This window comes from Monodelphis domestica, chromosome 1, assembly GCF_027887165.1.
Source record: "Monodelphis domestica isolate mMonDom1 chromosome 1, mMonDom1.pri, whole genome shotgun sequence".
Taxonomy (NCBI): Eukaryota; Metazoa; Chordata; class Mammalia; order Didelphimorphia; family Didelphidae; genus Monodelphis; species Monodelphis domestica.
In genome coordinates, this window is record NC_077227.1 from 469038902 (window position 1) to 469066178 (window position 27277).

Sequence of the window (27277 nt, forward strand, 5' to 3'; positions counted from 1 at the left end):
TCAGGTCAGAAATTAAAAAGATTTGAAAAAAATATAAAGTAATACTACTCTTCATTAAATTGTTTTGTAAAAGAGTTGTTTTTCTTAAAAGTTTCTTAACAAAATGAATGAGCTTATTGTTATTTTCAAATGAATTGTTATTTTAAAAATTTTATGTTTGATTTCTTTGTAATTTATTTCCCAATTACATGTAATAAATTTCTACATAATTTTTCTGAAGTTTTATAATCCAAATTGTTTCCCTTCCTATATTCCTTCCTCCCTCCTGGAGCTGGCCAGCAATTCATTCTGAGTTACACATGTATTATCATGCAATTATATTTTGATTTCTAATGTAGTAATATCAATATAACCCACACAAATAAAAGCTCTTTAGGGTCCAGTAATTTTTAAGAGCTTAAACTCTTAAGAGTGTGCACTCCTGGGGGACAACTAAATGACTCAGTGAATTGTGAGCTAGGTCTAGAGACCAAGAAGTCCTGGGTTCAATAGCCTCAGATACTTCCTAGCTGTGTTACCCTGGGCAAGTCACTTAATCTCCACTGACTATGCTTACCACTCTTCTACCTGTGAACCCATACACAGTATTAATTCTAAGACATAAGATTTTTTTTTTTAAAGAGTGTATACTCCTGAGACCAAAAAGTTTTAGAACCTCTGTCCTATGTGATGATGTCTAAAGTTCCTTTTAGCTCTGAATCCTGTGAATATCTCAGAAGGGTCACTCCACTCTTTCCCTGCTTCCTTCCATTCTTCACTTGTACTTACACCTCCACTAATGTCACCTGACATTTGTAGACTGTTAGACTTTCCTAAATTTCTCCAATATGGAATACCTCAGTTGTCATATACATTTTTCTTTTTCCTTCAGGGGTCCCTGGGAATGTTGCTGATACCTCCTAGGCCTGGGACCATCTCTCTGCTCAATCTGTGTGACCACGGACTTCTTCAGATCTCAACTTTCCAGTCTGTAAAATGAGGACTAGATCATATCTATGGCCCCTTCCAGGAACTAGATTGCCTAATGCATACAACCCTGGCTTGGAGTCAGGAAAACCTTAGCACAACTCCAGGCTCGGATACTTACTGGCTGTGTAACTCTGGACCAGTCACTTAAGAATGTTTGCCTCAGTTTCCCCATCTGTTAAATGAGTTGGAGGTGGAAATGGCAGACCACTCCAGTATCTTTGCCAAGAAAACGACAAATGGTGTCACTGTGGGTCACACATGACATTAACGATTAAACTGTTCCTCTTTAAATTTTGAGGCCACTTCCCCACCACCACCATTATTTTAGCCTCCTAGAACCCTCTTCCGGAGGAGCCAGTGAATTCTGCTGAGCCCTGATGAACTCGGACTATTCTTACTATCTTCTCCTAGGTATGAAGGAGGGAACTATGGGTCGATCGATTGCTCAGGGCTCGTCGCTCTCGTAGACTCTGCTCGGCGCTCGGTTCTACATATCTGCGCCCGCCAACGCTGCTGCGTTACTATGGGGATGGAGCTGTGAGTGACTGCTACCAGATCCTGGCCCCGGCCTGGCCCTCATAGGGCCCCGCGGGGGCGCAGCCCCTAGTCGACAGGGTGAGTGAGGGGCCTTCGGAGATGGGACATTAGGAATGCAGACATAAGAGATGACAAGGTGCAAGGCTTGGGGCTACGCCCGTTTGGGAGACGAGGGGAATACTGGAGGCATCGTCTTTTCTCTTTCCCTTCCCCCCCCTTCTCCACTCCCTCTCATCTCTCTCCAATCCTGTTTTCCCCTATCCTACTTTCCTCTCTCTCTCTCCCCTCCTTTTTCTCCCTCTCTGTCTCTCTCTCTCTCTGTCTCTCTCTCTCCCCCCCCTTCCTTTTTTCACTCCTCCCCATCTCATGTCCTTTCCTCCCTTCTCCCTCACCTCTTCTCCCTTCCCTTCCCCTTCTTTTTTCTCTTCCACCCATCTCCTCCCCACCTCCTCTTCTCTCTCTCCCCTCCTTCCTTCCTTTCTCACCCCCTCTCCTCTTTTCTCTCTCACTTTTTTCTCCTCTCCTCCCCTTCAACTGTCCCTTCCCCATCTCCTGGCCTGTTCTCCCTTCTCTCTCCTCTCCTCTATTTCCCTTCTTTCCATCTCCCCTCTCCTTTCCTTTCCTTCAACCTCTTGGTTTCTCCCTTTCTCTCCTTTCTATCTTTTTTTCCTATCCTTCCCTTTCCCCCTTCCCTTCACATCCCTCTCCTTTCCCCTACTTAGCTCATTTCCCTTCCTTTCTTTCTCCTTTTCCCTCTCCACTCTATCACTATTTCTACTCTTTACTTCCCCTTTCCTCTTCTCTCCCATCCTCTTTCCCTCCTTTTATTCACTTTTCTCCTCTCCTCCCCATTTCCTTAACTGTTCTCCTCTTTTCCTCTCTTTTCTTCTCATATCTTTTTTCCTCACCTACTTGGCTCCATGCAGATGATTCTCACATCTACATATCCGAGTTCCATTCTCTCCCTTGAGTGCCAGTTCTGCATCACTAACTAACTAGCTGCTGCACTTAGACATTTCCTAAACAAGATTCATTGGTATTTTGGCCAAACTCATTTTGCTTCTAGCTTCTCTATTTCTGTTGAGGGTACCACCATCCTTCTAGAACCGAAGTTTGCAACCTTATTGCCACCCTTTAATTATCTTCTCTTCTTTATCATTCTCCATCCTATCAGTTACCAAGTTTTGTTCATTCTGCCTCCTCTCCAGAATCTCTCCCAGTTGTCTCCAATCCTACTCTGTCACAGGCCCTTAGTGCCTCTTCCTTGGACTAGTGCAACAGTCTACTAATTGGTCTCAATATTTTCAAACTCTTCCCTCTCAATTTATCCTTTGCCCCTTAGCCAAATTGATATTCCTAAAACACAGCTCTAATTCTGCCACTTCCTATTAAAAGAGCTTCCTGGTGGCACCAGGATAGAATACAAAATCTTCAGGCCTGGGGTTTTAAATTTCCTTCCTCAACCCCCTCCTACAAATCTCACCTACCTTTCCATTCCTATTTCATATTACTCTTCAGTTCTCTGTTTTAGTCATACTTAACCTGATACCTGTAACTCCTCATTTCCACTATGTCAAATCCCTTATATCCTTTGAAGCATGGCTCAGAGTTCTGTCCTGATCCTGTTATTATCTCTTTCTCTGTTTCTCTCCTGTCTCTCTGTCTCTGTCTGTCTCTCTTTCCATCTCTCTCTTTCTCTCTCCATCCCCATTCTCCAGCTCCCTCTCCCTTAACCTCTCCCCATCTGTTCTCCCACTTTGTATTTGCTTTTTTACATGTTGTGTCCTCAGTAGAATGTGAACTCTTTAAGAGAAGGCACTATTTGGTTTTTGTCCTATTTTGAAAGCCTTAACAAAGTATATTTGATGTTTTATTGTTAAGTAGTTTTAGTCCATGTCATGACCCCATTTGAAGTTTTCCTGGCAAAGATACTGGAGTGATTTGCCAATTCCTTCTCCACCTCATTTTATATATGAGGTAAGTGAAGCCAACAGGGTTGTGACTTTCCCAGTCACAAAGCTAGTGTCTAAGACTAGATTTGAACTCAGAGCTTCCTGACTCCAGACCCAGCCCTTTATCTACTATTCACCTAGCTGCTTACATTCAGCACAGTAAGTAAATATTTGTTGAATTGATTAGAAAGATAATGACTTATTGGAGGTGAGTATACAAGATATTGAAACATTGGGAAATGGTGTGATAGAGTAGGGAAAAAAACAGCACATTCTCTGGAGTTAAGAGTACAGTGTTTCATATCCCATCTCTGACCCAGCTTATGGGACTATGGACACATGTCCCTTTACCTCTGTCCCTGGGCCTCTGATGCCCTCTTTGAAAATGAGTTGGACTAGATGTCCTCCAAGCCTTTCCAGTTACAGATTTATAATTCTATGTAATCTATGATGAGAGAATGGAGCTAGAGGGGTGGGAATAGCAATTAAGACACAGGCAAGATAGATGAGGGAATGGTGACATGGAATGGCTAAGTTGAGAATGCTGAGAAAATAGTAGAACATGGTAAAGAGGAAGATGAACACAGAATGGGGAAATGGGATATATAGAGGATAGGGGCACAGTGAGTTCCAGAAGTATGGAAATGAAAGAGGCAAGGAATTTAGAATGTGAGGGATAAGAAAACGGGGAAAATTAGGGGTGGGGATACTGGAGAGGGAGGAGATAAAGGAAACAGTGGAAATGATTCTATGTATACACCAATTTTCCTTTACATACTGCGAACTTTTATTTCCTTATAGGTGACGGATCATTTTGAAAAAAAGCCATTAGCTTCTGAAGATATTTTTACCGTAAAGGAAAAGCCAGTTCCAAATCTACGCTGTGTAATGAAACATTGATGTGTGATGGTAACAGCAGATCTTTGGATAAACTTGGGTTGAGTTGTCTCAGGAGCTTATTTAGTTTCAAGTTGTAAAATGTACCTGTTTTTAGTGAGAACCAGATACATCCTTGGAAATAAGATAACTTAGAATGAGTTTCAATGTGGCTTAAGGTACTGGCCAACCTGGGGATGAGACTCATTGCCTGATGCATATTTAACAATGTTCATACTACACTGTATTCCATTATAGCAAAAAGAGTGTGGCCGGGGCACAGTGATTTTGATACATCATCTTTCTTGCATGTAGTTACATCTGTGATGTTAATTATCTATAGCTATTTTTTCTTACAAAGGACAAATTCAGTCTCATTTTCCACATGATTTCACAGTCTCATGATCCATCCAGCCCTTGTCATGAGGATATTTATCTATGAGCATGATGTACATATTTGCAAGTGACTTTTAATTACAGATAAACAAGGAACACTCAAGCCCAAGAGTCCAGAGGTCCTGATTACTTGGTTTCATGAAATAAGTGAATGGCATTTGGTACTTGTGGTCTGCTGTGAAGTAACTAAGGTATATAAGAACCCAGGGGAAGCAAACGGATTCTCTTACACAGAGGGAAGGAATGAATGGGCGAGTACCTCTAGCCGAGAAAGCTTTGTCTGAGAGCTATGCCCGGCTCCGTTACAGGGACACCTCCTTGCTTATCTGGCAGCAACAGCAGCAAAAGTTGGAATCTGTACCCCCTGGGACTTACTTGAGTAGGAGCCGGAGCATGTGGTACTCACAGTATGGAAATGAGGCCATATTAGTGAGAGACAAAAACAAACTTGAAGTCTCTCGGGATACTGGTCGGTCGAAATTTTGTACCATTATGTAATCTTAATGTGAACACTTAATTCTTGAGTCCAAGCATCAAGAAAGAATTAACCAAGATTGCACTTGACTGTCGTGTTATTTATTTCTCATCATTCCTGAGGTGATTTTTTTGAACATTTAGCCAGTCCCACAAGAGTCAGTCAGCTCTTCTAACATCAAGTATTATCTAGAAGAGGAGGAAACATGGATTTCTACGCTCTTAGGACAATTTAGCTTTAATTATAAAGAAAGCAATAACTGGTATCCTTTGGCTACATTTGGACTATCCCACATAATGGAAAGTTGGGAGGAACTGTAGTTTGACAAAGATTTGGCCTTGTTGTTATAGCAACTCAAGTTCTGTGCAATAGCTTGTGTTCTGCTTCTTAATAAAATGCTGTGTGATGCCCATTTACAACAAAGAAAACATCAGAGGGCCATGTTTGTGGGGTTTTGTTGTGTCTTGTTTTTTAAATGCAAACTTCTGCCTAGTAAAGAAGGATACCCCATAGCCAGTGCTACCAGTAGCTAGATGAGAGTGGAAGTTCATGCTAGGTAGTTGAATTTCAACGTGTCACCATAATTCCATTAGGAATTTGGTTATATTGGGTATTTCTGACTGGTGGTTGAGATTGCTAGCATTTCATTTAATAAAGTGATGGTTGCGTGGATTTTGTTGTGGTTACGTCATGCACTTAGGGCTTGTCATAAACACCATGTCAGACTCTGAAGAGTTAAATTGAATCATGTGAATGACTAAACAAGGTAGGTTTACAGCCTTCTTTGACAGTGTTTAATATTTCTCTTGCATACTATGTTGCATTCCACCATCCTTTACAGTATTTAATGTGGTTTTGGTTTTGTGTTTTCCACACAGACTGATATGGGAGACCTAAATTGGTAGTTTCTGTAATCAGTTATTTTATATGGACTTGCTGTCTGCTGTAATTAAAGTCTACTTGACTACACAAATATGGAAATGTTTTCTGTCGCAGCTGATGTTTCTTTTCTAAATAAACCTCCCTTTTAGATGTCTGGCAAAGAACACAAGAGGCTAACAGTGATTCTGTCATGTGAAATCTATAGGCCTTGATTTTAAGGTTGGCTATAAATGATTGTTACTTTTATTCCTTATTGGCCACCCAAAGGAATACATTTGTAATTTTCCTAAGGCACATTTAGGTTATTTTATAAGAAAAAAACTGGGTTCATTTCCAATATCCACCACGTTGCTACATGCTGCCATCAACACCTGTCTTGATTTAAGAGCCCTCCCTTTTTTTAGACTATGGCAAGGCCCAATTATAGATTTTGTCATTGGCTTCTTGATGGCTGTGCAGCCCAGACATGCTACTCTGTAGAATATAGTTCCATTTGCTTAGTTCACTGAAATCCAAATTTGCCTTATAAAAGTCATTATGTCCCGTAGGGCATCAATGGGCAGTGACAGTGACTTCAATAGCTCTGACAAACTCTTGCCTCTCAGAAAGATGGTCAAAATCAACCATAGTAATGTAACTTAGGTGAAATCTGAATGTTAATGCCATCTGTAATTTCCTTCCTTTTGGTGCCTGGCAAAACAGCGTAGCTCTTCAGAGCTTTGTCAACTTTGACATCATGGTCTTAACCCACACCTGCACTTACTCCCTTATTTTAAGATTTGATTAATTTTAAGGCTTAGTCTTAAAGGCCTGATTTTTTTTTAAAAAACCAACTTTTCAATGAACAAACATTTGCTCTTTCTCTTCCCCTCACCCTACTGAAGGGGAAAAAATCTTGTACCAAGATCAAAACAAATTCCTGCATTGACCTTGTCCAAAAATATGTCTCATTCTGCACAAGGTTCTTCATTTTTTCTCTCAGGAATTGGGTAGCAGGCTTCCTCATCAGTCATGGTTAGGTCATTCAGAATTCTTAAGTAAAGGGGGCAGCAGGGTGGCTCAATGGATTGAGAGCCAGGCCTAGAGATGGGAGGTCCCGGGTTCAAATCTGACCTCAGACACTTCCTAGTTGGGCACCCTGGGCAAGTCACTTAACCCTCATTGCCTAGCCCTTATAACTCTTCTGCCTAGGAACCAAAACACAGTATTGATTCTAAGGTGGAAGGTATGGGGTTTTTTAAAAAAGAATTCTTAGAGACCTAACTTTACAAATGCTGAGGGCAGCTAGATGGCTCAGTAGATAAAAGTGCCAGGCTTGGAGTCTGGAAGACCTGAATTCAAAGACCGACATAGACGTCTTGCCGCTGCGCATGAATGCCGACACCAGGCCACAGCCGCACCTCCTGTAACAACTGGCGTCCCAGGCCCCATGTGCCACAAACTCTGTGCCTCAGCCTTTGGACTCCAAAGCCACATGATGGTACACTGTAGATGAAACTACACAAAGACAATCGTCATTCTCGATCACCGAGAGACTACCACTATACTCTAGATACTAGCTGTGTGACCCTGAGCAAGTCACTTAACCTTATTTGCCTCAGTTTCCTCATTTGTAAAATGAGCTGGAGAAGGAAATGGCAAAGCCCTCTAGTATCTTTGCCAAGAAAACCCCAAAAGGGGTCAGGAAGCCAGACACAACTGAAGTGTTCCAAAGGAAGTATGATAGTGGTCCCTGCTTTCAGAGTTTACATTTTAGGGGCAGTTAGGTGGCTCTATAGATTTAGCCAAGTCTGGAGGTGAGAAGTCCTGGGTTCAAATATGGCCTCAGACACTTCCTAGATGGGAAACCCTCGGCAAGTCACCCCCATTGCTTGGCCCTTCTAAGATGGAAGATAAGGGTTTAGAATATATATACATATGTATAGCCACTTCCTGCAGTGTTTTGTTGAGTTTAAAGGGTTCTTATTGATCATTTGATCAAAAATCATTTTACAGAGAAAACCCAGAGGAGTCAAATAACTTGCCCATGATCATACAGCTAGTTTATGACAAAACTCAAACTTGAACATATCAGACATTTTCAGGTATGATCTTTTATAACCTATGTGAGAGTATAGTAACATTTTTAGGAAAGCAAATGCTAATTTAATTCTGAAGATAAAAGGGCATTTTTTTCTTCCCCTTAGTGAAGTAAAAGCAGCAATGTTTAAACAATTGTGCTTGTTACTTCAGTGATAGGAAGAATTGAAATAAAGATAAGCATTGGGGTATAAAATGTAACAAAAATATTACTTTGTTCTAAGGAAGGAGTTGGAGAAAAATGAAAACATTGGCATGAAGTGATACAGAGGGGAAGACAGCTGAGCCAAAAAAAAAATTACACAAAACTACAATAAAGTCAATGTTCAGACACCTAGGAAGACATGAACTGATAGTGAAATGAGCAGAAACAAGAAGCATGCCACCCTACCTCCTGACAGATTCAGGATGCAGAGATGTACAATTTTGGACAAGGGCAATGTGGGAATTTGTTTTGCTTCACTATGCGTAGATTCAAGCAAATTTTTTTTCCCAGTGAAAGGAGAAAAAAGTGTTTTTTCAAATAAAATTGTTTGAAAAGTCAACACTGAGGAGCAACAAAACTTTTGTAAAATGTACTACTATTGCATACCATGAAACAAGACATTTCTCTCCTTTTCTGTTAAAAACTCCATTCTGAGGGGATGCACTTTGTAAAGTTTAGGTTTTTGTGTCTCATGCCAAAATAAAACATATACTTATTTTAGAATGGGAGGAGATCCTTCCATTAATTACCCACTGTATACAGTCATACAATTGCCTTGACTATGTTTTTGCATTGAGTGAAATGGGTAAAATGTGTTTTAAATATTTTTTTCTTCTGGTGTTTCATTATAGTAGGGAAGTAATGCTGGGTGCTTAGCATTTATGCCTTTCAGAGTCTAAACTTTGACAGGGACAGATCCAAGTGGAAAACACTTTAGGGACATGGCAAACAGACTTTCTGCCTGTTGTCCAAGGCCCTTCTTGGTGAAATTCAGAGCAGCTTAAGTTCACCAGGTTGTCAATATTTCAAACACAGCAATTCACAAAACTATCTGAGAAGGCCCAGAGAAGTGGAGAGCTGCATTAGTGAATAGAGTAGCCCACACTAACAAGGTTTCAGACCCTTGAAATACTGAGGAGCATGTGAAACAGAAGAAGCTAGAATAAAGGAAGAAACACAAGAATTTTTTTTTGTTGCTGTTTATTATGAAAACAAAACAAATGCCCCAAGGAGAAGGGTCCATGATTACCAGGAACATCAAAGAGTACTTGCTACCTTTTTTTAAATTTTATTCAGTTGTGTTGAGGCCAGCATTGCAATAAACAAGCTAAAACTACTTTACATTGACTCATTTTCAGTAACTGACATTTACAGGAATATACTAGAAACGGCACTAAAAAGTTTAAGAAAAGAGTTACGGTAAACTTGCATGCACATCATACAGAAAAGTAACATTTTAAATATAAAAAAGAAAGACTTTCTGGAAGTGTTATGCCAGTATCACGGAATAGCGCTAAAACAGTACGTGTCAAATCCCACATTGTTGATTTTGTATTTTTTTTCTCCAAACAATTGTAAAAGATGTAAATGCTGTAAAAATGTATCTTTACAGTTTAAAATTAAGATAATGCTGCCCAATGTGAGGAATTTTCTCTAAGTAAATTATGAATTCTATATAAGGTCTGCCCCACAGCCTCTATGGTTTTATTTATATTTTAGAATTAGTTTTTATGTCCTTTTTTGACCCCTTATTAAAAAGATTTTTCTAGTGCCTCCCTGACCCCCATCCTGCTTTTAAAAATATTTTCTTTCCCCAAAAGTGAACATTTTAAACTGGTCTACAGTTTTCAGTACTAGACTGATTCTAATTAGATAACTGCAGTCTTCCTTACCACAGAGGAAATGGTAAATAACCCACAACCTGATACTGGGTATCTCTCCTCTTCCCCTCTCTCCCTCCCTCACAAAAAAAAAAGTGAATGGAAATCAGTTTTTCAGTTTGAAACAGTGTAGACAGAAAGTTTTAAAACCATAGCACCATGAAATTCAAATTGTTTGTATAGACTATGCCATGAGTCAAAGACAAAGTCAACAGATTCTTTCTGGATAAAGGAATAAATGTCATTAGCTTAGAAGAGATCCCTGTCCTCTCAAAACACATTGATAATGAAATGTTTTAAAATGATTCACCTCATTTTTTCACACAAGTGAAACTTTTTCCATTCCTTATTAGTGACTGAAGCCACAAAAGGAAGACTCATAAGAAGTCATTATTCTTATCTCTTGGCATTAATTTTGCAATATATATTCCACTTTAGAATGTTTGATTTGTTCTATAATAGATGTTACAAATAATACCATAATTAAGACTTATTTGTCCATTCATTCTCTCGAAGTAATAGTTTAAATACAGCCTTTAAATCTTTTTATAAAATATCTTTTAAAATCAGGGTAAAATTGTAAAATGGTAAACTAAAAACTATTTCTAGAACAACAAAGATGAGTAAAAGTTTTAGTAAACTGGCTCAGTACTCCCTTTTGCATGTTAAGTTTTTCTAAAAGCAAAAAACAAAACAAAAACCCAGTAATTAAACAACTGATATTCCTTCATCCATTTCCTCATCACAATATGACAGAACTTAAGAGTAGGTGGTAGAGTCAGAGGAGATTTAAAAAAACAAAGTTTTCCCTACTAAATTAATATATCATTCACAAAGATTCTATTGAAATGCTGGTGGGTAGTATCATCTAGAGATTCATGAAAAGATAGTCCAAACATTGAATGTCACTATGTCAATTCCCATCCAATACTCAATTCATTGATTTTATTACATGAAGTTAAGTGAAAATTAGGCTTTGATACAGTAACTTTTGCGCTAAAGTGTAAAACAATGGAGCAGGGAGCCTAAAGAGGCATATGAAGGAGCCCAGAGACAACGACCTCCAAACAGAGAGGAAGCACTTGTGGAGAGCCTAGGTCTCCAAGGGGCAGGACATTCCTGCCTCTATTGCTACAAGCCTGGGCCTTATAGCCTCTGGGGGTCATACCATCATGCCAAAGGCCAAGGACTACAATTTTTATACAAAGTGGGCATGATCATTTCATTCTTGGCCCTTTGCCAATCAATGCCTGACCCTCATCTGGACAAATTGGGGCATCCCTGTGCTAAAGGCTGTGTGGCAGCCTGCTGGAAAGACAAAAACAAAACATAACCTTCTGTTAAACTCTGTATATTATTATTATTATTTTTTACAATAAAAAGTTAAAAATCATGACTTCGATTTACTATACATTTTTTTCTCAGATTACAAAGTTTATATTATATAACTGGGGGTTCCCTAAATTGATTTATTTTAAAACTGTCCTAAAGAGACCTGTGGCAAATACAAAAAAAAAAAGAAGAAAGAAAAACAAACGAAACAAAAAAATTTTAATGTGCTGCAGCTGGAAGTTATCTATACCTGTAAGTCTCTAAATTCTGTACAAAAAGAACCCAAAAAAAGTAGTAGTAGTAGTAGGAAGAAGAAAAGACAAAGAAGAAGGAGAAGAAGAAGAATGAGAGTACATAAACATGATTGAGCACCAACACAGGCAACAGGAAACTGTAGCACCTGTAGGTTAAAAGTCCAACATATTTAAATAGGGTCTCAGAGTCTTATCTTTTGTTCATATCATTTAAAAAGGTCTGCATTTTTGCTGTTATTTTTATGCAGTTTCTTTGTTGTTATTTTTTAAATGACCAATGATGTTAATAAATAAAGTATTTATATATACATGAAATAAGGGAGAATGGTTATGGAGTGCGCTGCAGCAGTGCAGGTTACGCATTAGGCTGGACTGTCGTAGAAAATTGCTGAGCCTTACAAAAAAAGTCTCCTTTTTTTCTTTTTTTTTTCTGTGTTGAGGTAAAAGTTTCAGTGTTTGGAAACCTGCACTCTGCATGACACAGCAGTGGCGTTCCCTCCTAGGAGCTCCTGTAGTCACAAGGATTGAAAAATTCAATATCCACACCCCGTTTTCCCATCGACCCCCCCCACACCCGCTCAATTCTCAGGTTTGGAGCTGTATATAGCTCTCTCCCCTTTACTTAGACCCAGCCCTGGTTTTCACAAAACAGGTACATTGTCATCATCTACCCACCGCATGAGCGTGCTAATGGGGAAAAAAAAAAGATGATAGCATTGGATATTTTCATTACACTGTAGACTTGAGGTTAAGAATACTAGTGCTAATAACAAATACGACATCTATTTCCAAAGCTAACATCTTTTGGATACAGTACCATTTTACAGAAGTTTCCTTAAAAATTCCTTCTGGGATTGAAGGCCAGGTTGGGTATAAGAAAAGGGATTTTTGCAAGAACTTTTAGACCACATATTGAAGGTTTTTTCTATGAGTGTATATCATTACTATTTGAAGTTCTTGCTATTTCCAAGCAATCAGCTTCAGACAAGATTAAAAAGACTTTATGCAGAGTTAACTCCTTTTTCATAAAGTCCAATACACACACACACAAAAAAAGATTTTTGACCTATTAAAGCAAAAATTGGAAGATATCATTTATAACACTGAATTAAAAAAGAAAACCTGCACACCATGGAACAAAAGTAGTATATTAACCATAGAAGGGAACACTGCAGAGTTATTATTGTGTGCGATGTCCATTTTTTCTTTTTAAAAGTCCAGAGTTTATTCTGAGTCACTGCTGTCAGAGCTGGATCCGCTTGAACTGCTGCTTCCAGATTCTGAGGAGCTGCTACTGCTAAGACGGGATGGACCTCCAGAGGGGGCAGAACCAGATTTTTCTGATGAGAATATGCAATGGGTTAGAATTCACATTCATTCATTCAGCCATCCATCCATCCATTCATTTATTCAAGTGCCTCATTTTGGATCCAGGGCACCATTACTAAAAGTAAAATTTCTCAAATTTACTTACCTCATGGTTAATAAGATTTAGCTTTAAACACACACACACACACACACACACACACACACACACACACACACACACCTGTAAACAAGATGCAAGATGGGAGGAGAACTGGGACAGAGTGGACAACAAACCACCTTCTGGAAACCTAGCTTTTTTGGAGGGAAAAGAGGCCCAGAACTAAAAATTTTTTTAAAAGATTACACAAGAATAGAGTTGGTGTGTATCACACACACACACACACACACACACACACACACACACACACACACACACACACACACACACAGAGTTGGCCAATAGTACAGCTCTTTCTAGACACTATTCAAAGCTATTCTCCATACTGAAGGATGTAAAAATCTGAGTTGGGGAAAGGATTAGTGAACAACAGAAATCACTGAAAGTTGAAAAAAGGGGCAGCTACATAGTACAGTGGATAGAGCAGCAGGTCTGGGGTTGGGAGGACCTGGGTTCAAATCTAGACTCATACAATTCCTAGCTGTGTGACCCTGGACAAGTTATTTAATCTTGATTGCCTAGTTTTTGCTGCTCTTATGTCAGAGAATTGATTCTAAGCCAGAAGATTGGGGGGGGGGGGGTTGTTTTATTTTTTTAATTTAAAAAAATAAAAGGGAAATGTTGAGAAGCTTAGCTTGAGAATAAAAATCAAGAGGGTGTGGAAACAAGCTACATCCTTCAGGAGTTACATAAAAGGCATTATACTCCCCAGCAGTAAGTGAAGAAGTAATCTATAGGAAGCTTATGACATCTCCTCTTGGGATTTAAAAATCAGAGCATTTTTTTGCATGTCTTTATAACCTTTTATAGTCTCTTATAGATCCCACTATCTGACAAGCAGAACTACCACAATGGATCTTTATACCTTTCCAATGGATCTGTGACTACCAGCAAATCATAACTAAGTAAAATTCGGTCTTCTGATCATCAGGAATGAGTATATGATATAGCTAAATGTCTAAAAAATCCAGGCTTATAAACCCTTATTCTCTGGCAATTCATCCAAACCCCATCTTTTCTCTGCTTTGCCTCGTCATCACCAATTTAAATTTTGAAGAGTAATGGAGAGGAGAGAGTTTGCGCAGTGACACCTGAAGCTCTGGGGCCCACCTCCCCATCCACCCTGCCCTCACGCAGAATAGCACTCTCCAGTAAAGACGAAGTTCTCCATTGAAGAAAAGAAAATGCCAAAATACCTTTTTTAGCAGGTTTCTTGTTGTTATTTAGCTGCCCACTCACATCCTGTAGTCTCTTTTCTAACTCTTTCTTCTTTTCCTGAGCTAACTCTTCTTTAGATTTCGCTGCTTGCTTTTTCCCAGTTGCAGCTGTGAAGGAATATACAACGTCTGAGACTGTACATTGGAGGGGTGGTGCACAGGATAGTATTCATCGTACAGGATGACCCAGAGCCATGCAACTCGGCTGTAGTTACTTGATCCATGGCCATTATGGGGCCCTCTGGATGCCTCTCTTCCCAAAGAGTCCTCAAGCAGACACTCCCAGGGAATGGCTTAGGTTTGGGGATAATTGCACTTTGCTCGGGAGCTTTCATCCCAATATCAGGGCTCGAATTGAAAGATTAAAAATGCCCATAGAGTTAAACCACCTAGTTAAAAGGTAACTTACCACACAGTTAAATGGCCACTAGTTTGTAGTTTCAGAACTGTGGTTCAGCTTTTCTACCCTGGTAAAAATAAGCTATCCCGCTAACATGCTCAGAAACTTCCGCCATCCCAATGCCTTAAACATTTCCTGAGCATTTTGTGTTGTGATTTGGGAAGACACACAATTCTGCTCAACACATGAGAACACGGGCTGCGGCTTTTTCTCCCCACCTCTGAAATGGAACTATGACCCGGGATCTATATGGGTTCAGCTTTTGTCTCAGCAGACAGACACAGTACGGGTTGAATATGTACTCACACTCCCCAGGACCACTAAGGCTCCACCAGTCCTTGTGATCCAGACCGTTCATTCACTGATCATCAGCCAAGATCAAGAAGCAATGACTTCCATGAGAGGGAGGGGACAAGGGAGCAGGGGAGAAGAACGACATGGAGCAGCATGGGGGACCTTCCTTTGAAACATCTGGTTGGGGCCCCAGTCAAAAGCAGGATCTTGAACCAGACGGAAAACTGGTCTGGCCTCCACGAGGAAGTAGTTATGAAATATTCAATACAACAAAAAGCCAAAACCAGATTGTGCCACTGCTTCTGCAAGTCCAGCAAGGTCAACAGTCATGGAGCTGGGAAGGGAGGGACAGTGTAAGGATTCTTCAAGGTGCCCAGATAGAGGCAGACAAACTTTTAATCCTAAATGAGGGCAAAGGGAGGGAATCTTCACCTGCTAAGGGCATAGAGGAGCTACCCACCTAAATAGCAGCCCTGCTTCTTGCCATATGGGAGGAAAGGTCTGAGCTCTGGCACCCAAAAGCATGGCATGGCTCCTAATTTTAATCCAAGGGCACTGCCCCACCAGCTGGCTAGTAGCAGGGTAGCCTGGCAGGGGCTGAAACTCCTCTCAGTTCCAATAGCTAGACAGGTTTTCACTGGGGCTCAGTATGAATTAAGAGACTAGACTTCTATATTAATCCCGATGGCCAGCCAGGAAAATGGTTCCTACTAGCACCCTGGGGCTGGGGGCATAAATGAGAAGGCAAAGAGAAAGAATAAAGCGAAGGAGATGGGCTATCTTGTCAGGGCTAAGGCTGCCTGTGGGAAGAACAGGGCACACAACCACTGGTTCATTTTTCTCTCCAAACAAAGCAGAGTAAGGTTTGCCACCCCAGGGCCATAGCAGATATCTGGGTAAGAGAGAGGGCAAGAGGATTAGGGATTCAGTCACTTACAAAATGGTTTTCTTTGTTTTTTCTGTAAACATGACTTGACATATCTCTCCAGTTCTCGTAAAGTGGTGGGTTTCAGAGTTTCAAAATCAATTTCTATCTCATCAGGATTGGAGTCCCTGAGGGAAGGCTCCCGGGACTGAATAATATGGACCACCCGGCCCAGTTTCTCCCCGGGCAGCCGGTTGATGTCTAAGCTGAGCTGCCGCTTTTCATCGTAGGTCATTGGCAAACCCTCTTCCTCCTCATCCGAGTCGTAGGAGGCAGACGCCTGCTTTCCACCTTTCTTAGGTTGCCTGGAGGTGGAGAGAACATAACGCACGTTTCACAGATCTGATGTCCCCAGAGTTCTTTGTTTTATCCTGAGAATGAACGAAGTCCAATAGTCTGGGGTCATCAGGCATCTACCTTAATGGGGTACATTTCACAACACCCTGCAGCCAGACACATGGCCACGTACTAGGTCTACCCACACTCAAAGTATATTATCGATAAACTTCTGGCTGGACCCAAGTCTCATCCGAGTATCAGGCTCATGTTAACAGCATTTTGGTTATCGGTCTCTCTAAAAGATCTCTGTAGTCTGTCCACCTCTGCTTGGTTAACTAGATGTGTGTGCCATCTTTGCCCTAATCTTCTATCTTAGAATCAACAGTAGTTCTAAGGCAGAAGAGTAGTAAGGGCTAAGCAATGGGAGTTAAGTGACTTGCCCAGGGTCACACAAAGCTAGGAAGTATGTGAGGCCAGATCTGAACCCAGGACCTCCCATGTCTAGGCTCTGAGCCACCTTGCTGGCCCTGCCATACCCTTCTGATGCCTCATGCCAGACTTTGGTCTGCTTATCTCAAGATCTCATGCTCTCCTGCTAATATTTAACAGTGTGGTGCAGTGGAAAATATTGGCTTTGAAATAAAAATTCTTGACTTAGAATCTTTACTGTGCTATTATTTTTAAACCCATGTGGCTTTAGTCAGGTTGCTTTCCTCTCAAATCCACCTCCTGGCTTCCCTGGCTTTCTTCAAATGCCAGCTAAAATACTAATTTTTAAGAAGCTTTTCCCAACCCACCTTGGTGCCAGAGCCTTGTTGTTGACTCTCTCCAGTTTAGCCTCTCTATACCTTGTTTGTACACAGGTGTTTGCCGTTTATCTTCTACATTAGAGTGTGAGTTCCTGGGGATCGGTTTGTTATCGTGCTGTCTTTCTAACTTAGCACATGGTGCTTAGTATGTAGCAGGCACACTGCCGGAATGATTTCCTCTAACTCAGGGAGTCAGACTAGATCTCGAAGGTCACCTCTAACCCTAAATCCGCCTCTCTTTGTCCTGGAACACATCTGGTTGCTACCCAACTTGGTCTCTTGGTAGATGCTGATCCCTTGTGAGACTGCGGACTGTTTGAGAGAAATGTGCGTGACAGTCATACTAAAATGTCCCAGGAGGCATCGGAACCTCTGCCCTGAAAAGACTTCCCAGAGGAAATAAGGATTGGGTGTCAATGCAGCCTGCTTAGCATTAAAAATCAAGCTTTTCTCTAGTATAATTATGAGGTCCCAGTCCCATGAGAAATTAGAAAATGAAGGAAGCGCTCGACCTTTCACTCACACTGCCCCACTCCTGGCTCCCCTGCCGGCCCACATCACTGAATCATTGACTCTGCCTGCCCCGAAAGTATGCCAGCGGATGGAGGCGAACAAGCAAGCATGATAGAGAATCAAAGGATTTAAATTGACAGAATTGAGGAGATCCTTGGCGCCAATCCCTTAATTTTATAAATGAGGCTCAGGGAGGAGAGAGGACAAGTAACCTGCCCAAGTCAGTAGCAGTCCTGTGACCTGTGAAATCCAATATTCTTTCTGCTAAACCCCACTGTCTGTAGGCTCCTGTACTAGGTGGCAGAGCTCTCTGTGCTGCCTAGAGGGAGATCCCAGCATTGTAGGAAGAACGAACCAAGAAACTGGAGAGTTTGGGCTAGAAGAAAGAGAATGAATTTACCTACATAGGGATACACACACTCACACACACATGTAACATGCACCATATATGTGTGTGCACACGGAGACGTATATGCGTACATATAGTATATTTATATGAATACATACATTTCTATATAATACTTGGTACATATGTACACATATACATATAGACATAAAGGTATCAGTATTTGTAATTATTTCCTAGGAAGGGGGCTGGATGTGTGATTTCTCTAGACTAGGAAATTCCCAAGTGAAGAAGCTCCCTCTAGTTTCCTAGCTGGTGCCTTCTCTGTAGTTTAGGTCTTAAGAGAACAGCTTACCCACTTAAAGATTAAGGTATATGACCAGTATATGCCAAAGGAGGGCCTTGCACCCAAGTCTTCCTGGCTTCAAGCATAGCTTTTTATCCATTACTCCATGCTGCCTCTCTACATAGAGATTTACAAGACCCAGTCAGTTGAGTAAAAATGTGCCATGCTGTAATGTTGACTGAATCAAAAGAAAAAGACTACCAAACGAACAAAAACACCCCTGAAACTTCTCTATCATTTCCTCATGATCAGAGTTGTGCCAATAAATAGTCAGGTTACAAGAACAATGGAAAAAGCATTGGATTTGGAAACAACCAAGCTCCCATTTTCAATAATGGCTCTGCCACTTGTATGATGCTGGGCAATTATTTTCACTCTCCTCACCTCAATCTGCTGTCTCTCAGGCCATCTCTGTTATTCCAGTCCATCGTCCCTCTTCAGATCTTTTTCTTCCCTTCATTGTCTTGACCGGTTAACCTGTTCAGCTGTGTACTATCCTCTATCCTTGAATCCTCTGACCCCCTTATACCACCATTATCCAAACCTTGATAATCTTCAACCTTGAGAGTCACCCTAACACCTACTTTCTCTTCAACTCTTTGTGAGGTGCTGAATGTTGCTTGAGGGAAGTATGCAACCATGCCAACTGGGAACAATATAAATTCATGTTATTTCATCTCAAGTGGGCTCTGACTACTACATAATAACCCATTCTCTTTTGCCTTATTTTCTGCTATATGTCCCCAAAACTCTTCTCTTTACTCAAGTCACTGCCATCTCTCTAATCAGATGACCTTCACTTCCTACCTCACTGAGAAAAATCAAGGCCAGGAACATGAGCTCCATTGACTAATCTATTCTAGACCTCAAAAACTAACTTCATCACCTATCCTCTCCTCCTTTGCTTCAATCTCAGAGGATAAATTAAGCTATCTCTTTGCCATGGCCAATTTCCTCTACCTGTACCCATGAACTCATCCCTCTCTCTCATCTACTCAATCTCTCTGCTGCTTATAAATGTATTCATGTCACCCTCATATAAAAAAATCCTTCATGTGACCCTGTTATCACTTCTCCCCATTTTCATTATTAATTTTCTAGAAAGTCATCTTCCTGTGCTGCCTCTACCTCCTTACTATCCACTAACTTCTCTACCCCTTGCAATCTGGCTTATGACCCTACCACTCAACTAAAACTGTTATATCAAAGGTTACCTATGACCTGGTGGGCTTATTCACTGTTTTATAAGCTTCTGATACTAACACATCTCCCCCTGGATTTTCTCTCCTCCCTTGGCTTCCTTGACACAGATTTCTCTTGAATCTTTCTCTTGCCCATTTCCCAGTTGTCTTTGATGGATCTTCATTCTTTTCCTGTCCCATGAACATATCTTTCCCTGCAAACATCTATCCCAGACTCCCTTCTATTCTTTCCCATTGCTCTCTTCTTTGGTGACCTCATCTCTGCCCTTGTGTTCATTTATCATTTCTCTTTAGAAACCTTCCACATCTATATATCCAGCTATAATCTCATGTCTCAGTTCCAGGCCTGCATCTCAAATTGCCAATGAGTCATTTTAACCTAGCCCAAGGGCACCTCAAAGTCAATATATCCAAAAGGGGACTCATCTTCCCTTCTTCCCCACATGTTCTCTTCTTCTAAACCTCCCCCTATGACTGACAAGGCTACACTATTCTCCTGATCACCTAGGTTCAAAATCTTGGCATTATTATATCTTTGACTCTTCCCTCTCCTTCCCTCTCCACATCCAATCATTGGCCAAGTACTGTTGATTCTTCCTTTATAAACTCACACCTGCTCCCTTCTCTCCACTGTAGTTCAGGACCTCATCATCTCAATTATTAGACTTCCTGATCTGTCCCTTTTCCCAGTCTTTCCCTGTGCCTCTCCACCCTTCACAGAGCTTCCAAAATACTTTTCTGAAGGTACAGATCTAACCGGGTCATCTGGCCACTCAAAAATGTCATTCTCCTTCACATACACTATGTGAGAATTAAACTGACTCTGGGCAAGTCACTTAACCCCAAATGCCTAGCCCTTACCATTCTTCTGCCTTGGAACTGATTCTTGGTATCGATTCTAAGATAGAAGGTAAGGGTTAAAAAAAACAAAAACAAAAACAAGAATTAAACTGGACTAAGCTGGTTATTAAACTCAACCTGCAAAGTGTTCCTGAATCCCAGAGGCTTGCCTCTCTTCACCTCTGCCTCATATAATCCTTTGCTTCCTTCAAGGTCTAACTCAAATGTCAACTCATATGACAAGCCGTTCCTAATTTCTCGAGTTGTATGTATCGCTCCCTCATCAAATTACCTAGTATTGTGGGACAGCTAGGTGGCTCAGTGAATTGATAGCCAGGCCTAGAGATGGGGGCAAATCTGGTCTCAGACACTTTCTAGCTGTGTGAACCTGGGTGAGTCACTTAACCTCCACTGCCTAGCCTTACTGCTCTTCTGCCTTGGAACTAATATACAGTATTGATTCTAAGGCAGAAGGTAAAGGTTTTAAATGACAAAAATGTTTTAATTACCTAGTATTTACTTATCTGTTTAAAAGTTAGATCCCCAATGACACATGTAAAACCCAGTGGAATTGTGCATCAGCTACAGGAGGGGGTTGGGGGGAAGGGAAGGAAAGAACATGAATCTTGTAACCATGGAAAAATATTCTAAATTAACTAATTAAATAAAATTTTCTAAAAAACAAAGATCAAATAAAATATCCTCTATTGTTTCAAATGTCAAAAATAAAAAAAAAAGTTTGATCCCACCCTCTTCAAAAGAAGATTTGCTTGAAAATAGCAGCTCTTTCTTTGTGTCTCTATCCCCCAGTTAGACCCTCAATAAATGTTTGCACAGCTGAACTGGATGCCTAAAGAAAGCTGTCTATGGACAAGCAGTCAATCACAAGGAAGGCAAGAAGCTTCTTCAAGCTCTAAAGTCTAAGCCCCTCAAGACTGCCCGGGCAGACACAAATGGCAGGGGCCCAGACTCTAGCCCCAAATTTGCAAGCACGATCACTTTCCTGCAGTGTACCATACCTGCTTGCAGTCGTCATACTATTGGCTTTTTTAGCTGGTGCTTTCTTCTGCTGGGTTTGTTTGGTCGGCTGAGCCACCTTTGCTTTTTTCTCCTCCTCGGCTTTCACCTTGTGCTTCTCTTTCTCCTTCTCTTTCTCTTTGTCCTTCTTTTTTTTCTCTTTCTCTTTTTTCTCTTTTTTTTTCTTTGGTTTATTCACAGGTGCCTGGGACAGAGCAGCTAGCTGCTCATGTACCGCCTTCAGCTGAAAGACACCCAGGAGAAATGAGAGCAGAAAGGAGAAGGCTTTTATTGGGGAACTACTAAGTCTAGTCAGGGAAGGAGTCAAAGGGGAACTTGCATTACAATTTTTGAGAATTCTTAGGATAGAAATCTCTTTCAAGGGCCCCTACATCCAGATTCAGATAGTAGAAAGAGTATAGCCCACAATCCTTAAAGTGGTACACAAATTAGTTACTTTTATTATTTTTGTTTTCCTGCCTTAGCAGATATGCATTTAAATGTTATCCACAAATCAAAGCAACTGTTGAAGTCTGACTGCAGATCAAAGCATGCCATCTTCCACTTCATTTCCTTCATGAGTTTTTTATTGCATGTGTGACTTGCATCTTCTATCACGACATAAGCAACATGGACATATGTATTACATGAAAACACCAGTATAATCTATATTGGACTATTTACCATCTTAAGGCAAGAGGAGGAGAAAGAAAATCTGAAACTTATATGTCAGAAAACAATTGTCAAAAATTATTCCTACATGTAACTGAAAAATAAATATTAAATTTTTTTAAAGATATGCATTTATGGGATACTATTGTGCTGTAAGAAATGATAAGCAGGAAGATTTCCAAAAAAGCTGGAAAGACCTACATGAACTGATACAAAGTGAAATAAGCAGAACTGGGAGAACTTTGTACAAAGTTAACAGCAATACTGTCTGATGATCAGCTGTGAAAGACTCAGCTACTCTCAGCAATACAGTGATCTAGGACAATTCTGGAGGACTTGGGACAAAGAGTGCTATCCACCTCCAGAAAAAGAATGTTGGAGTCGGAATGCACATTGAAGCATATTATCTTTTGCGATAGTTTATTTTTGGTTTTGATTTTTATTTTATATGAGTATTCTCTTACAACAATGACCAATATGGAAGCACAAAAATACATGCATAATCCAAATCAAATTATTTACCCCCTGGGGGTTTGGGGGAGAGACAATATGGATCTTATAATTTCAGAAAATATATATGGAACACTGTTATTGGAAAAAGAAAATATCTTTAAATAAAAAAAGATGCATTTAAATCATCCTAGACAACTAGGACTCTCACTTAGCCTTACTCTTAAGACATCTAATCTCCTTCAAATCCTGAAGGGTCTGCCTGAGGCATAACCTGTATTCCTTCTGGTCAAAACTGAAAAGCAATGATCTTTCTCTACAACTTTTTAAAGTAGTCCATGAAATCAGAGACAAAGGCATACAATAATTGCTCAAGATAATCAAACTAATAGCTCACATTGAAATAGCACTGAATGATTTACAAAAGCAGATGAGGAAAAAGCTCAGTAAGGAAAGAAAAGGCCAACTGCTAGGTTATAAGGAAAGAACTGAAAAATCATCCATCACTGGTCAAAAATATAACTAAATAAATATAACCAAGGCCTTGAGTCAGCTTCCGGTGGCCCTTCTGAATGTTATTTGTAGGAGGGTGGCATGCATGCCTCTGTGGTTGCAGATTAAGTACTCTTTAGGCCCATCCTTCATGGTGATCCGTGTTTTGTGTGTTACTGATAACAATTACTAGGATTCCCCCCTCCAAACATATCTCAAAGGAGTAACTTGTGGTTATTGATTCACACCCTTCCAGTAGAGAAACCACAGTGGGCTTATTAGCATGGCCTAAAGAACAGCTCCTAATCAAGAATGAAAAGTTTTCTAGGCTGGACTAATGGTGGAGAATATATCAGTTCCATGGATTCAATTTGTGGGGATAGGGAATACTCACCCTCCTCACTTCCGTCTTTTGGAATACAAAATTCTACCTCCTATACAAGGCCTTTCTTGATCCCTCCACATCATTAGCACTCTGTATTCCCTCCCCCAAAACCACTTTTTATTTACTTCTGTTACATGAGTTCCATGAGGGCAGAGACTATTTCATTTATATCTTTGTATGTCCAGGATCCAGCATCAAGCAACCATGGCTTGCAAATTAATAAATTGTGGTTAACAAATGCTTATTTAATTGAATTAAAATTGGCAAATTAATGAGGATCCTTGGCAGAGCTGACTGGACCATTGGTCCTTCTTAATTAATGCTGTCAACCACCAGTGGAAAAACTGATGGTGGCTGACTAAGGCTAGTAAGTTGTTTAGTATTTAGTCATTTTTTGGTCAATTGTTTTATAATAAAAAGTAATATAAGCAACAACTGACATTACATGGCACTCTAATGTTTGCAAAGCATTTCATATGCTCTGTCTCATGTAAGCCTCCCACTTCTTGTGAAGTAGATCCTATCGGCATTATTAGTATTGTCTTTTAGCTGAAGAAAGTCAAGGCTCAGAGATGAAACTGCTTATAGTCACATAGCTAGTACATGGTGGAGTTGGAATCTGAATACAAGCCTTCCTAATTCCAATTCCATTCTATTCACTACACCGTGTTTTCAACCAGATAAGATATGGAAGCCACATATCTCTAAACAATCTCTGAACATATTTCTTTTCCATCCATCTCCCTGAGAGAGATAAAGATCGGGGATCAGTGGGTGGCAGTGAGATGGCCTCTAAGATTCGCACATTTTTTATACTCTTCCCACATGACATATATGTATGTCCATGTAAGTTCTGTATAGTAAAGTCTGTGATCGAGATCATATTAGGGGGATGCTTTTCTGTTTCCCCAGAATAGGTTCTATACCCAATAAAGAAGGTGTCCAGGCATTTTACAAAAGGTTAATCCATGAGAATTTATTAGGGCTGCGCTAGTTGCCAGAGACAGAATTCCAACAAAACACCATTATTTCCAATTGTACGTTGGACACCTCTGGCACACAAATGCACACCCCCCTCTCTTTCTCTCTCTGTTTCTCCCTCCTCCTCTTCTCCTTCCCCTCCTCCCATCCCCCTCACTGAGACTATTAAGAAGTAACACGCATCCCACCTGTTCCTGGAGTTCTGCCAGTCTGGTCGCTCGCTCTTCTTCCGAGTCTGAGCTGTCCGAGTCGGAGGAACTCTCCTCACTGCTATGGCTGCTCTCTGTGCTTTTACTGACCACAGGTGCAGCTGGAGGTGCTGGAGGGGGTGCCTCTACAGGTTCATCAGGCATTTTTGCAAATCTCATCTCAAACACATCCTACAGGAATAGCAAAGGGATTGTTTTCAATCGGTCATGAAGTCCCCATCGTGACCCCATTTGGAGTTGTTCTTGTCACCCTCTTTGGCTTTCTCCGAACCATCTCTTTAGCAAACTAACTGGACCTGATGGTCTCCCTGAGCCTAGCTTGATGTCTCTTAAAATCAGCAGGTGTTCTCCATGTCAGAACCAGTTCCCTTCAAGCTGAGGATCCTGTCTCTGAGGAGCGCACCAAGAAAAGTTATAGAGGTCGAGTTCAGAGGTGCTAAAACCATTTTTTCATGGCTTCAATATATTCAATATTCAAATATTTAGTCCCTATTATGAATAGGGCCCTATGAAATTTGGGAGCACCCCAGCCTCAGTGAGTTTACAACCCATCTGCCCTTAATAATCTGCAAAAATAATATATAAAAGTGGGTCATCCATGAAAGCAATTAAAACCTTTTCAAACTAGTTTACGTTTGTCTCTAAGTAAAGAGGTACACAGGTCTCATCCTGACGTACCAAAGAGGACACACTTTTGCTTGTGCTATAGCACTGTCCTTTTAATTTCTTCCTAAAACCCTTACCTTTTAGAATCAATACTGTATATTGGTTCTGAGGCAGAAGAGCAATAAGGGCTAGGCAATGGGGGATAAGTGACTTGCCTAAGGTCACCCAGCTAGGAAGTGTCTGAGGCTAGATTTGAACCCAGAACCTCCTATTTCCAGGCCAGGAGCTCTATCTACTGAGCCACCTAGCTCCCCTGCCCTTTTAGTTTTAATAGGATTTGATGACATAGGGCTCAATGAACAAGTGTATATTAATCCCCTCTCTATATCCTTCATGACTTCGGATATTTTAATCATATTCCAATTTCATCTTTCCTCCTTCCAAGTGGAAGAAGTGCTTTAAGGCTATGCCTTGAGGATAGCAGGAAGAGCCCTGGGAGCCCTGGGTGCTATCAGGGGAGAAAATGATGAGAGGAAATATGATGGCTACAGGATTGGAAAAACTTATTATTTGTAATATTGTTATATGAATCTATCACTACCAGCCCTCATCCCCCAACTTGTGCACTAGCTTTGGGACTTCTGCAGAGTCATTTCAAAATGAACAAACTGCTATTCTTACCCCTTAAATCATACTGAAAACACTTCCTGGAGGTAGAGGACGTTGGGGAGAGGGATGCTTTTGTTCAGTTCTTCTGGGAAACAAATGTCTTTACTGATGGTTTTACCTGAAGTTTCCTGGCCATGGCCACCACCTCATGGTCCGGAGGATTGTACTTGTAGCAATTCGAGAACATTAACCGTATGTCGGCTGCAAAGCCTTGTGCATCCTGGTACTCTCGGCTGTCCATTTTCTTCTGCAAACACACAATCAAAACAGGATAAATGTGTGCAACTAATTGATTGTGGCTTGATTTTACAATCTCTCTTGTGAGGCACTCTGAGATTACAATATTAAATGCGAGTATATATAGCTATATGTTTATAGCTACATATCTATATCCAAATATAACATATCCAAGTTGTATAACATAAATAGGAAAAGTTATGTATCTAACAGTTCATATTCATCACATTCTAGAGGCATAAGGAAAGACTAAATATTATCTTCTGTTTAGGAATGTGGAAACTGAGGCTCAAGGAGGTTAAAGATCTTGTTCAAAGTCAATAAAACAAAATAGTTGACCAAGGAGAGAACCAGGGTTAAACCCCATATCTCCTAATTCTCTAGGCCACTAATCAATTCATTAAATGGCTTCCCAAAGAAATAAAAGGAGAATCTGATTTTAAACCTAAATTTCTGGCTCCTAGACAATGTATTTCAGTATTTCAAAAAGAGGACTACTAGGCTATCCTCCCTCGATTGTTTCAAAATAAGCACAGATTTAATTCTAGGTAAAACAGCAGAAAACAAATACTTTTAAAGTTCACTTTCCTAAAACTAGTCTTACAAGATAAAACATCCAGAAATGCTATACTGAAATGGCCTATTATGATCTTGAGGGAGAACTCATTAAAGGCATTTTTCTCTAAACTTTTACAGCAGAATTTAAAATATCACAAAATCATTTTTTTCATTTGACATATGTGATGAATTTGCTTCAGCTTGAATTAAAGAACAAAAAAAGAAATATATCTTTTTCAAATAAGCTAGTTTTGCAGAATTACAAACACAGAATTAATAAAGTCAGGCACTAAATCATTTAACAGAATTGGAAATCCTCAAACTTAAGAAAATTTCGTTATATCATGGCAGCACCTACTGACAAAAGTAGGATGTTGTAGCAGCACTCTATTACACATTATAAATACACTACTCCCCATTTCACCTCCTCAAAAAAGAGGAAGTAAGGATCTGAGGTCTGGGAGGTTAAGAGCAAGGTTGGGAATTCCAGATTTAGGAAAAATTCCTAAATCTGAAAATGGGGTGAAGGGAATGGCTAGGGCCAAGTATTGCAAAGAGACACAAAAACAGTCTTAGCATGCCACAAGTGTGATCTTTATCTGAATCTCTTCTTTACTAAAAGTTTTCAGCTCTCAATTTTGCTGGCTGAAACAAACCCCTGGCTATTATGAAGTCAAAAAACATTTGTTTTTTGGACATTCATCTTTCTGTCAACTTTTGGAGAGT

The 27277-nt window shown here is 40.3% G+C and overlaps 2 protein-coding genes and 1 long non-coding RNA gene across 15 annotated transcripts in view; 2 read left to right on the forward strand and 1 right to left on the reverse strand.

Annotated features, from left to right (window-relative positions):
• The first annotated feature begins 1440 nt into the window (after positions 1-1440).
• Positions 1441-11564, forward strand: LOC130456468 (uncharacterized). The gene is made up of 3 exons (XR_008915356.1): positions 1441-1584; positions 4260-4367; positions 8391-11564. It is a non-coding gene; the product is annotated as an uncharacterized LOC130456468 (long non-coding RNA).
• BRD3OS (BRD3 opposite strand) lies at positions 4838-6178 on the forward strand. The gene has a single exon (XM_056812673.1). The coding sequence runs from the start codon at positions 4974-4976 to the stop codon at positions 5226-5228; it is 255 nt and encodes an 84-aa protein (XP_056668651.1). The 5' UTR covers positions 4838-4973; the 3' UTR covers positions 5229-6178.
• BRD3 (bromodomain containing 3) overlaps positions 10338-27277 on the reverse strand; it is a 56410-nt gene continuing 39470 nt past the window's right edge. For 11 of the 13 annotated variants that reach the window (XM_056812670.1, XM_016426695.2, XM_016426701.2 and 8 more), the window contains 6 exons: positions 25875-26003; positions 24461-24652; positions 21295-21536; positions 15953-16245; positions 14301-14429; positions 10338-12958 (listed from right to left, as the gene is read on the reverse strand). In XM_056812670.1, the coding sequence (XP_056668648.1) occupies positions 12843-12958; positions 14301-14429; positions 15953-16245; positions 21295-21536; positions 24461-24652; positions 25875-26003 (1101 nt within the window). In that variant the 3' untranslated portion in view covers positions 10338-12842. The remainder of the gene's footprint in view (positions 12959-14300; positions 14430-15952; positions 16246-21294; positions 21537-24460; positions 24653-25874; positions 26004-27277) is intronic. The other 2 variants (XM_056812672.1, XM_007475254.3) reach the window with 1 other exon arrangement.